The sequence below is a fragment of the Anarrhichthys ocellatus genome, unplaced genomic scaffold (assembly GCF_004355925.1).
Source record: "Anarrhichthys ocellatus isolate YVR2014 unplaced genomic scaffold, GSC_Weel_1.0 scaffold4, whole genome shotgun sequence".
In the NCBI taxonomy this organism is placed as follows: domain Eukaryota; kingdom Metazoa; phylum Chordata; class Actinopteri; order Perciformes; family Anarhichadidae; genus Anarrhichthys; species Anarrhichthys ocellatus.
The window spans coordinates 7,548,273-7,560,270 of record NW_022280034.1 but is presented as its reverse complement, the minus strand read 5'-3'; the positions used below and the strand labels follow the sequence as shown (position 1 = coordinate 7,560,270).

Genomic DNA, 11,998 nt, shown 5'->3' with positions numbered 1-11,998 from the left:
ACACACACACACACACACACACACACACACACACACACACACACACACAGAGAGAGAAAGAAGATTGTTATCTGCATGCTTTCTTATGTGGAATTCTGAAACTGAGTGAAAAGGATGAAGAGTTTGAAGGGGGTTGACAGAGTGCATGCTAAAAGAGGCTGAAAGAAGAGAAGAGTGCTGACTACACACCTTCAGGCTGACCCTGTCTTCTGAATCAGCCTTCTCACTTTCAGGAGGGGTGAGCACTGGAGAGACAGAGAGGGAAAAGGAAAGGGGGAAGGAAAGACAATATGCGTGAAAGGAAGAAGGATTGTAAAAACAGAGAAAGAGGGAAAGAGTTCCATTTCAAAAGAAAGAAAGAGGGAGGGACACACAGAGAGGTCTTGTTCTCTTTGCGGCAAACAGAACGAAGGCAGAAGTCAAGGTCAGTTACTGAAACGTGGTAGCAGTACAAACAGAGATTATTCCTTCTCCTGGGACTAAAGACACACACACACACACACACACACACACACACACACACACACCCTCTCTAATGCATTGTATGTCATTCTGACATCTAGCCACAAACACATTGTGGAATCTCAACAGTTGTACTTCATATTTGAAATAAAATGTACACTTCCAAAAGGTTTTCTGTAGATTTACGGATTTACACTCAGTTTCTTCTCAGCACAGAAATAATAATAACAAATCCTTTGAAGGAAACATTTAGCAAGATTTGTCTATTGATGATGAAGCATCCGTTTACAGGACCATGGCAGATGCGATGACATTTCGGGAATTGTTTTTTGATGAGAGGTAAATAAGAAGATCACCACCACTGCCATATCTCTACGGTAAACAAGAAGCTGAAGCCCGCAGGCGGTTAGCTTAGCTTAGCACATTACCTGGAAACAGGGGAAAACAACCAGCCTGGCTCTGTGCCAAGGTAACAAAATCAACCTCTAAAGTTCACCAATTAACACATCACATCTCATTTGTTTAATTGTTTTTGTACGATATATACAAATGAGATATAATGTGTTAATTACAGTGAGGCTAGCTGTAGACGCCCGTTTCCAGTCTTTGTGTTAAGCTAAGCTAACCAGCTGCTACCAGTAGCTTTATATCTAACGTAGACATGACAGTGGTATCAATCTTCTCATGTACCTCTCGGAAAAAGGGCAAAAAAGCTTATTTCCCAAAATTTCAAACTGTTCCTTTCAAGTCTTTCTAGTGTTTATCTTAAAAGCTGCAAAACAGTCAATTATCAGATAGAAAATTCAAAGGAAAAGGATTTACTTACTTCCTGGGATGTGATCCTCCTCAGCTATTGGCTGGTTTTCTAGTTTGTCTTGCAGTTTTTCCTCCTGTCATAAAGAAAGAGTTGCAGCCAGCAAAGTCAGCAATATTCTTGGTATGATTAATGTCAACATGCATTTATATGGACTGGGGTTTTATGTGTGTTTTTATACCTCGTGACAGGGCAACTCTGAGATACTGCTGAAGCTGGAACGACTCAACTGAGCCAGCGACGTCCCATAGCGCAGTGCCTCATACACAGGGTCGACAATGCCATTATCCGCCTCTACACACAGACACAGAGCAACACATGTAGTTTTATAGCGGACACTATACTGACACACACACACACACACACACACACACACACACACACACACACACACACACCCCTATGCACACACAGAGGCCACCTAGGATCGAAGGCCACAGACACGGTGATTAGTCATCCTGAGATTTTAGTTATTTGTCTTGTGAGGAATCAGACAGCCGGCGTTTCCATCACTGACCTTGGGCAGCAGGAGCCTCTCTGACCACTTCCAGCGTGTCATTGGTTAACAGAGGAGAGCTGAAGTTTCTCTTGAAAGCTCCTGTCTGACAAGCCGGAAGACAGACAGGAGAGAGAGGACAGTGGAAGGAGAAACGTTACTAGAAAAAAAGACAAAGGACAGATGTAATATTCAGCTGTGAGACAAACCCGTGTGAGAGAGGTGGGCCTACAGTATGTGAGATGAAGATGTGCAAGTATCAACTGAAATCTCCAATGAATGCTGATATATTTTATATCTGACAGTTTTCCACAGTTTCTTTAATCTGTAAACCATCACAACCCTAAATAAAAAAAAGAAAAGTCTAAATTGAAATAAATACTGAAGTAACGTACATATACACTTGAAACATCTGTGCACCAGAGGTAAGCAGGGGAGAGCTACAAGACCTGTCTTTGTTTACATATCTTCAATACTTTCACAGCCAACATGTTTAAGTTATTCCGCTATAATATCTGTGCACGTATACCAACATATGATTTACGTACAGTGAAGGTTATGCATGAATTGCTTTTTAAGGTTAGGAGGAGATTGAGGTCAGGGTTAAACTTCGGCTCCTCCCTCCCTCAAACAACAGCAATAAAAAAGAAGTTAAATAAATGTCACACCTGGCATTGACAGTAAATCACTGTTGTAAATGTTTTGCTCATTTCTTGCGGCATGGCCACAAATAACAGAAAACATAAACCTGACAGTAATAATCCGTTAACATAATTTTCATCTTGACACATGTAGGGTCGATCAGCTCATATGATCTACGACTGCATCACTTACCGCGGATGGTGGCAATAATACACTCAGCATTAGTTTTAATGGGGAGCTTCGGCAAAAATGTCCCCCAACACGGTTGCATGCCTAATAGAGAATGACTAAACCTTTTTCCTATCTGCCTTCGAGCCTATTCCTCCATGTGGTCTGTCTGTCTTTGTCAAACTGTACATGTGGCACTGAACATCTCTTGAGATCTGATTGTGTTTCTTTCTTTAGCAAGAAAATATGTTGAGCTGCAGTACAGGACTCATCAGTCTAAGAGACACAATTACAAAGTCCTGTGTTTGACAGACGCTGTGATGAATCCGTTCCGTGTTCTCCAAATAGAAGATATAAAGATAGTATCTCGGCTTCATCTAATCTCTGTATCTCCTTTCATCCGTTTTACTGTAAGTGATACCTGCTGATAACAACATGCCATCAGAGAAATGTCGTTAATCTTTGAGTTATTTATCTGCCGACTTGTGGTACATTCAGAGGTTGAACTGCCTTCATTGTATCAAAATAAATCAGCATTTACAGGCCCGTGTATTATTTTGCTCGATGTTAAACTTGTTATCTTTTATCCAGGCAATACTTGTGTTGACACATGCATATGCTGTGTCATAATGTATCAATAGAATTTACCCATCGACTGTTAATGATCACTACGAGTCATTTAAAGAACATTTTGTATGCTTGTGTGTGAAAGTCACAGTAAAATAATGTATTTATAGAAAAAGGAAACCAATCAAAATGATGCGGCGTGGCGATTTGGCGGATCTTGTGAGTATAGACCTTCTGCAAAGTACAGAAGTCATCCAAAAGTGAAACATCGCTTTAAGGTTTTGGGGGGGGGGGGGGAAGATTGTGACGGCTGTTCAGGACTGACAGACGAGAATTTGCCCAGAATCTCTTCTTTCTCTCCTTTGTCACAGAACACCAAGTTCACCTCCACACTGAAAGTGTGTATCTATTTCCAACTAATGACGCAATTATAATACAGACTTACAACTTCAAAATGACCAACAAAGTTATTATGATATCTACCATTCTTAGCCATTTAGAAAGCACACAGTTGCTCACATAAATATCTGTACAGTATGGCTGCAAAGGATGCTTTTTATCATTAATCAATAGGCAGATTACTTTGATTTCTTGATTTAATTATTTAAAAAAGTGAAAAATTAACAAGTTTAAGTACAATATGGCGTCATTAAAATGCTTGATGAGTCTCAAACACAGAAATATTCAATTTACAATTATTTGAACTTGAGAATGGCAGCAATTATGATCAAATAATATCAAGTAATGTTTGTCAGTCAACCGATCATTGCAGCTCTCGTGTAAAGACACAGAGGCTGACAGAGGCTAAATATTGTTTTTGTCATCCTCCTTTTAATCTGTTTGTCACAAAGTGCTTCACAGGAAACAAAGCACAGAAACAAAATAAAAGACTTTTCTGTCAATAAACTTGGAAAATTCTTCACCGATATGAATCGGCCTCATCTCCTCTGCCAGTGCTCCAGTTTGAAACAAACCGATATGCTCGAAAGGGGAGGGAGAGGAACTATTTCCTCAGCATTAGCAACCTCGAAACATCCCTTTCACATGCAATAGTCGAACACTTCCCCTACACTGACATATCAACATAGCAGTCATGGTGACTGTGCAGCATGAGTGGACTGTTTAAGAGAGCAGACCAGCTGAAATCTCGCTTTTTGGTCAGTTGACATCCACCAAGAGCAGGATTGGATCCTGAAGGAGACTCACACAAATTCAGGTGAAGATGGACGCGAGTGTAAAGCTTTTCCTGCAGAAGCAATTATTTTGTGCAAGTGCTCAGCAGGCCTATTTCTTTAATCAAAGGCTCAGATATCTTTAAGTTTCATTAACGTTGATTAGCAGAATGTTGTCAGGATTCCAAAGCCTTTTTCAAACGCTTGATTCTGGACATTTTTTAAAGCAATCGGTCATATATGGGTCCACTCAGCAAATGGGTTGAGGGCGAGCCAGAGGAACTGCAGTCATCGATATTTCCGTTTTCATTTTTAATGACACTAATTTACTCTAGCTTGTGCAAGTTGTGCCTGCCTAACAAGTCATCAAAACTAAAAGTACACATTATGTAATATGGTGCCATTCATAGTGTTTTTAATACTATATGTTTTATATTGGCTTATTATTACAAGCATTATGTTAATGAAGTAGCTGATCAGGATGAAGCTCAACTAAACTTTTTGTTATGTTTATGATTGACTTTTGCACTGCAAAAAATCTCCATCTTACAAAATTACAGCACTTCACGATATAGGTAAAATTTCAGAAGCAATCTTTTTGCATACAAAAGCTTTGGATGACGCACTTTGGTTGAGAAGTCAGTGAACCCCGGACCCCAAGTTACGTAGGAGCATAAGAAGGGGCTTCGCCCTCCATCCAGCGTCGGTAAAATGCCTAATCCTTGCTTTGATGAGTGAGCAGTGATCGAAAAGGACACCGCCGAAGGCTTGGTGAGAGCTGGCCGTGTCATATCCTCGAGGGATTGTGTGCGTTCCCAAACACACTGCATTTCACACTGAATTAGCCAGACCAGCTGGTACAGAGAGATATTGATTTTTCAACAGAGTTGAGAAGGGAGGAAGGAAATGTAGCACCCAGACAAGAGAGAGGATGATTCGATGGCGCTATGTGAGAAGAGCAGCACATGCGGCAGGAAGGACAAAAAGGCTGAGTGGAAAGAAATGATGGGACCTGGCCACTGAAACTTCATTAGTGTCATCCTCCTCAGCCGTTGTTCCTTTTATGGCATTTATAGCTGGGAGATAATATGAGCCCCCTGCTGCCCTTTCTCACATTTAACAGTGTGTTAGTCTACCGTTGAAAGCCCTGCACCCACATTCCATTTATAACCTCGGCATTTTTTTGTCTCTGCTGGTTGGCTTTACCCTCTTCTCACAAGACGGGGGCTTTGAGGCTAAGCATATTACCGGGACTGAAGGCCATGCCAACAGACTGTTTAATTCTGCTGACACAATGCATTCTGGGTTAGTCTCTAGCCTACAGTGAACTCGTGCATTCCCAGCACATTTGACAAACAAATACACAGAATATAAAAATGTATTTAACTTTGCAAAACAATGTTTTGCCCGTGGTAAGCCTGGCTACTGGGAGATAACTGCACCAAATGAGCAAAGCAACAAGGGTACATTGAATTTAATATCATTAATTAATACACAGCTGCCCTGACCACTGATTAAGAGTGTCATGCTAATGAGAGTTGTCCCTTCAAGGGTGGCATTCCCTTTCACAAGTCAGGGACAGGTGTCAGGGGAATGAGGAAATACAGTGAAACTACAATAATAAAACATTACAATCATAAGAATCAACGAAGAACATCACAATCATGAGAGAAAAAAAAAAATGATCAGTGAAGTACATGCGATACATTTGAGGTTAATCATTATGATGATTACAATGTGATCAAGACAGAATAGCAATATGTTGCACATATTTTCCCCACTGTCTCAATGAGCAGGTAGCACGTCTAGCAACTTTTGGAAGATTTTGGATCTCAGAGTTTCACACCCCTGTTAACGCTAGAAGACCACATCTCTGGGTGTCCCATCGCTGCCAGACACTTGAGTGTTACGATGTATTTTATGTGGGCTGTAAAGTGGAACTATTAGCTTCACAGAGGTGCATAGTGCGTGGCATCTGAGACTTAATGAAAAGTCTGTCTGAGGTGTTCTTACCTTGCCATTACAGGGCTGCTGGGAGAGCTCCGACGAGCACCAGAGGTGGGTCGCCAGCTTGCAGGCTTTACAACGCAGCCCCTGCTTGGAGTTCCCTGTGGAGACAAGACAATTCACTTCAACACATCCGAGTACGCTGAAGACAGCTGTCAATATTGATATCATCAGTAACAGGTTAAGATCACTGCACGGTGGTCGCAATAAGGTTGATTATTTGTTGCCACTCAGCATTACCTGTCCACAGTGTTTTTTTCTTTTGTATAATTAGTGAGTGAAATGCTGCATTTTCTGCCAGTTTTTCATCAATGGTATTCACAAACCACATTTTTTTTTTGCTTTGTGACTGTTTTCCAGTCTTTATGTTGTAAAGGAATTGCAATTGTAGGAGCTTCAAACAATTAAAAAGACTCTCCAGAGATGCTTTGTAGCTGAATTTTAATTGTTCCGAGTTTATTTTACCAAAAAAAACAGATTTTTTTTTGCCTCACAGACTGTCTAACTATCAGTTTTGACACTCACATGCTTCATGTTCTGCATGCAAATGTTTCTAGTGGACTGCTCTGTACATTACACAGTAAAGTACAGTATGTTAAATGTATTTGATGAATAATAAGTCTCATCTAAAGCATATGAGCTACAACACTAAATGCACAGTAAGCCCTAGTGTTGAACTGTGAAGACCAATGTGCTCTAAAGACAGTTTTTAACCAGTAATTAAGCATTTAGAGTTCACAAATGTGTCCCCTGTAAACAATCATCAATGATCCTGATCCACTCCCAGCTGATCTTATACCAGGTCATACACTTAGTAGTAGTTGTTTTTTATCACTGTGTGGGGGAAGTTACAGGCCATCCAAATGAAACAGTAGCTGAGTATTCTGGTGAGACAGACCTGTTCAACTGACTTGGTTTTCATGAACGGCTTGTCAGCATACCGATTGTAAGAAAAGGAGATACAACTCCCCGAGGAGGCGTGGAAGCATGATTGGACCACAGAGCTTGCTTTCAATAATTTCCATTGGGACAATTTTATGCTGAAGAAATAGACTCTGGTTGAAAATGAACATGCTTGCCTAAAAATGTATTACCTAGCATTCAGCAGAATCCACTGACCAGCTTATGGCTCCTTTTGGTCAGACCTCCACCTCTCTGAACACAATTATTAGTAACCGGCACAACTGACCTACCTTGGATCATGTGTTTGCATCGCTGGCAGCTGGCGGGCCTACGGAAGACGTGCTCCTGGAAACAGTGGGTCTTGACCGGCTGGGCCTGAGACTTCGGCTTCGATTTTGAGGGACTGATAGAAGGTGACGACAGTGAGGGGTTGGGACTGGTAGACGGCGAATGTGACGGAGAGCGCTCGTAGGCCAGGGGGGACTCGGAGATGGGGGGAGGAGATGGCGGGGGTGGAGGTAAGGTGATCAGGGCCGAGGGAGGGCGGGAGTCGCCGTTACTGCGCTGGAAGAAGTTGTCCACGCTCTTGCTGCGCATGACTGACTTGAAGGACAGGGAGCGCTTCAACCGCTGTAACTGGAAGAAAACAATAAGAAAACATGAAAGGAGGACACATTAACTCAAAACAGCAAAATACATCCACTTAAGGAAGTAAGAGAAAACCTCAGTAAGCACTCAATCAGAATCTGAAAGTCTCTAAAAAACAATTTTATCAATCGGCTACTCGCTGTGAACAAATGGATTCTACATAAACCCATTTCTACCAAAGTTAAACGTTCTCAGTGTTTCTGTCTGTGCTCTCACTGCTCTGATGTCGGCTCGGGTCAGATGGAGAACAAGCAACATTTAATCAAAATGTGACGAGCAACACCTACAATCCTCTAACTTTTAATTTGATTGTCTAGTCAGAATTATTTCATGTTATAGAAAAGTACTTGACCAGGAGCTTTAAGGTCTTAAAGTGATGATTGATTACAGCTTCAGAACCATCCCTTCTTTAAATTCTGACATTATATAGAGAACAATAGAAATGGCGTTTGAAATGACAGAAAAAGAAGTTTCCAGCTCGAGGGAATGTGCAGTGTTTGAGAAGTCTGTTAACTAACGGTCTGTCAGCTCTACCCTCCGACTGTCCTTGCCATGCCAGGCTGGCTTCTGGCCATCCATCTTCAGCCTTTTCACCTCTTTTCCTTTAGATCACAAATTTTCCATCCCTAGCCAATCCACGCGCGTCAATAGCTCTTAAAATTCACATTTGATTAGTTTTATTGAGCGGCCTGCACCTTCGCATTTGATGCAGTCGGTGATGCACGGCAAACACTGTGTTTATCTTTGACTCTGCCGGCCTCGATTCCTCGCATGCTTGCCATCCAGTGCTTTTGGCTACAGTAAAGTGGAACTGATAATGACAAACAATTACGGGGACTTGGCAGCGATGGGATCCAACATATGGAAGAAATACCTGCTGTGGACTCGTAAGTCAAGACAGTTGCCTGGAGGATGAGGGCAAGGATGTATAATAAGTCCCTGAAGAGCCCCTCCTCCATCCACACAGAGCTCATTAGCTGTCTGTGTTAGCGACTGGGCTGAACTGCCTCGGACTTCAAAGTTATACAGAGTTTTATCTAATTAGGGATTTGTTGTTTTGTGTGTGGCGTTAACATGTTTTTGCTTGTCCTGATGATTCCTCTTCTACAAAAGGTAGCACCCTCATTGCCCAATCGTACCTTTGAAAGCCATCGTAAAAGCCGCCTCACTCCTTCGCAGAAAATCGGATCGATGGCATTGAGCACGCTCCTCCTTTTCTTCCTTAAGCTACAGATTCACAGATGCCAATTAGTTTGAGTGATGAAAGAGTCCTCTCTGTTGACCCATTAGCGAGAGCCTCTCGTAAATGTTTTCTACAGGGAGCTGAGTCCATGCTTTCCTTAATGGCCTTTTTCTTGGCTCGACTGGTGGCCTATTCGGTAATGGATGTTCCTCTCTATTAGATTTTTAACTTGTCTGACTTTGTTAATCTTCTCTGTGGTGAAGGCCGGTCTTTGCTCCAGTTTCAGAGGGGAAAGTAACAGTTTCTTGAAGCACAGGCTAGGCAACACATGACTGATAATCAATAGCTAAATATACCCCCCTGAGCTTTTACTAAGATTAAAGAAACACAGAGGACTCATCTGAAGATTAAAAGAACAAGCTTGTTCAAAGCCAGACGTATTTAAGTAGTTTTAGAGCATTGACTAATCATGAATATTGGACTTGTACCAGTGCTGCTCAATTTAACTTCCATTACAATCAATGTCGTAACCACAAACGTGCACTGAAAAAAGAGTAATAAATAATTATTGAACAAATAAAATGTAAGTGTGCAGCTTTATACAGTTCATCCCATTCATCCTCTCCTATAAAGGTTAATCTAAGATACCGTCAAAGAAAAGAGTTTTATGATCAAAATGTACAAAGAAGAATGTATTTAATTTGCCACTGTGGGCACCTTCACAGTTTGACATCAGGCCAAGCTGAACTACACTGAATGGCCAGAAGTATGTGGACATCCCTGTTCATTTGTGTACTTTTAGTCTATGCATATTGTTTAAAGGTTTTGGTCAGCACCGTACTTCAAATTAAGGTAAATACTACGCTACTACATGATATAATATTCTGGACTGTGCTTCTAACTTGTTGGTGAAAGGTTTTCTGTTTGAAATGACAATGATGCACAAGTTGAGGCCTTCATAGAGCCATGGCATGAACCCCCTCCAACAGCTGAAACACTATCTATGAGCCAGGCCTCATTGCCCGACATCAGTGGTCAACATCACCGATGCTTCTGTGGCTGAATGGGAGCGAATCCCTGCGGACAAACTCTTCTCACAGAAGTAGGGGCTGTTAATGTCCTTGGTTTTGAAATGAATTGCTCAACAATCACAAAAACATGTTCTAAAGTTCGGGTGTCCACATACTTCATTTGCGATTGCTTTGGGCCATGCACAGTAGTGGTGTCACATTCAGAACCAAGGTCAGTTCTTCTTCAGCTCCAAACTGTCTACTGTGGTTTATAATACATCATAACCATACAGTATACTTTAAAATCGATCCTAGAGGAGTTTGGTAGGCTTTGGTGCAAGCTTCAGTGTGGTAAAGAGCCTATAATCGGTTAGAGGGATCTGATCATAAAATCAGGGTTCAACCTGTGGTCTTTAACACATGCAGGCAAGCTTGTTTAGAGAAGTATCATATATCATCCATCACATCTAATTTCAGCCCGGTCTCATTCCCGGGGCGTCAAATACCGACGCTTTTTCTCGCCTCTCGGCGTGTGACATCGATGCAAAAGGCACTCCGTTTGAATTCACTACTTTGAAGTAGTTTGAAGCGCTGTGCTACCCAGTGCATTAGAAAGTGTCTCTATTTTGATAAGTGCACAGTACACATACTAATACAACACAATCATGATCGTAGCTCCCCGAGTTTGCTGCAGGGCATCACACGCACCGCTATCTTGACTATCTCCTATCATTACATGGTTACTCTTATTCCATGTGTGGCTTTGTGTTATAATGTATGCTATTACCGCTTCTGGTGTTTTTCTCTTATTATCCATAACATCCTCGGCTGAAAACAGAACAGAAATCAAAAGCAGAGCTCTAATGAATGCAAATCTCGATATTTCTGCATGGCCCTCTTGTGTCTCTCTGTAAGGTTTTGAAAAGTATATTTATGGATCACAGAACTGGAGACCCATCACACTTTGAACTACTGACGGCAATTAGCTCATCAGAGTGAAAGTAGCGGTGTGTACGAGAGCAGACCGGTGTTTGAGGGAGAGGAGGAAGTGAAGAATAAAAGAGAAAAGTATGAGGGCAGTAAAGGAATGGGAGGCAAAAAATAGGTAAAACTGAAGGAAAAAAAAAAAAGTCTAGTGAGAGAAGAGATGGACTGAAAATCCCACCCCCCCCCCCCCTCGTCTTTGAAAGCCAAAAGCACCAGGGCCTTTCTCCATCACCCCTCTGACAGACAAATGGTACAGTGGAGACTGAGCAGACGCCTCAGCCTTGTTCTTCGACCGATTGAAAATGAGCACAGAGCATAGGGATGTTTGGTGAAGGTTTCTATAAATAGGCTGTTGTGTGGAATGCCTGGATGTATTAATGATTAAGCAGTGGGGGGGTGGGTGTTCACACAAGATGGCTGTGAAAGGCGGAAAAGTCATCTTGCTGCCACTACGACGCAGTTCCAGCTCCCATGCTTTTATTTATTCTTTTACAACACAGAGTTGAAGCAGTGAAGCAACTGAGGAAAAACAACATGAAGAGAAAAATCTCCCTGATAACAAATCTCGACATTAACTACTTTGGTAATAATGCTTTGAGGTTATGTCTTAAAAACACATCTTAACCGTTTGACTGCAGTCTTTTGGAAAGAGGGTTCAACTTTCTAAACACAATGTCTTTTATTTATAATTAATCCGGCTATGATACAGAGTATCAAACGTATCCATGGTGTATTGTTGGACTGTCATCACAGTTTACTTTACAGAAATAAAAATAAAACAATAGCAGTCCTGTCATTTAATATCTGCCAGTAGTTTCAGCTGCCAAACAGTGGGCGCATGTCCTCTGGCACTCATTACATTATATATATATATATATATATATATATATATATATATATATATATATATATATATACATACATACATACATACATACA

The 11,998-nt window shown here is 41.4% G+C and overlaps 1 protein-coding gene across 3 annotated transcripts in view; it reads right to left on the bottom strand.

Annotated features, from left to right (window-relative positions):
* The window catches only part of LOC116381450 (SH3 and cysteine-rich domain-containing protein 2-like), a 23,268-nt gene that overhangs the window by 4,287 nt on the left and 6,983 nt on the right, over window positions 1–11,998 (bottom strand). For all 3 annotated transcript variants that reach the window (XM_031843611.1, XM_031843613.1, XM_031843612.1), the window contains 6 exons: window positions 7,522–7,867; window positions 6,335–6,429; window positions 1,794–1,878; window positions 1,458–1,570; window positions 1,289–1,352; window positions 190–245 (listed from right to left, as the gene is read on the bottom strand). In XM_031843611.1, the coding sequence (XP_031699471.1) occupies window positions 190–245; window positions 1,289–1,352; window positions 1,458–1,570; window positions 1,794–1,878; window positions 6,335–6,429; window positions 7,522–7,867 (759 nt within the window). The remainder of the gene's footprint in view (window positions 1–189; window positions 246–1,288; window positions 1,353–1,457; window positions 1,571–1,793; window positions 1,879–6,334; window positions 6,430–7,521; window positions 7,868–11,998) is intronic.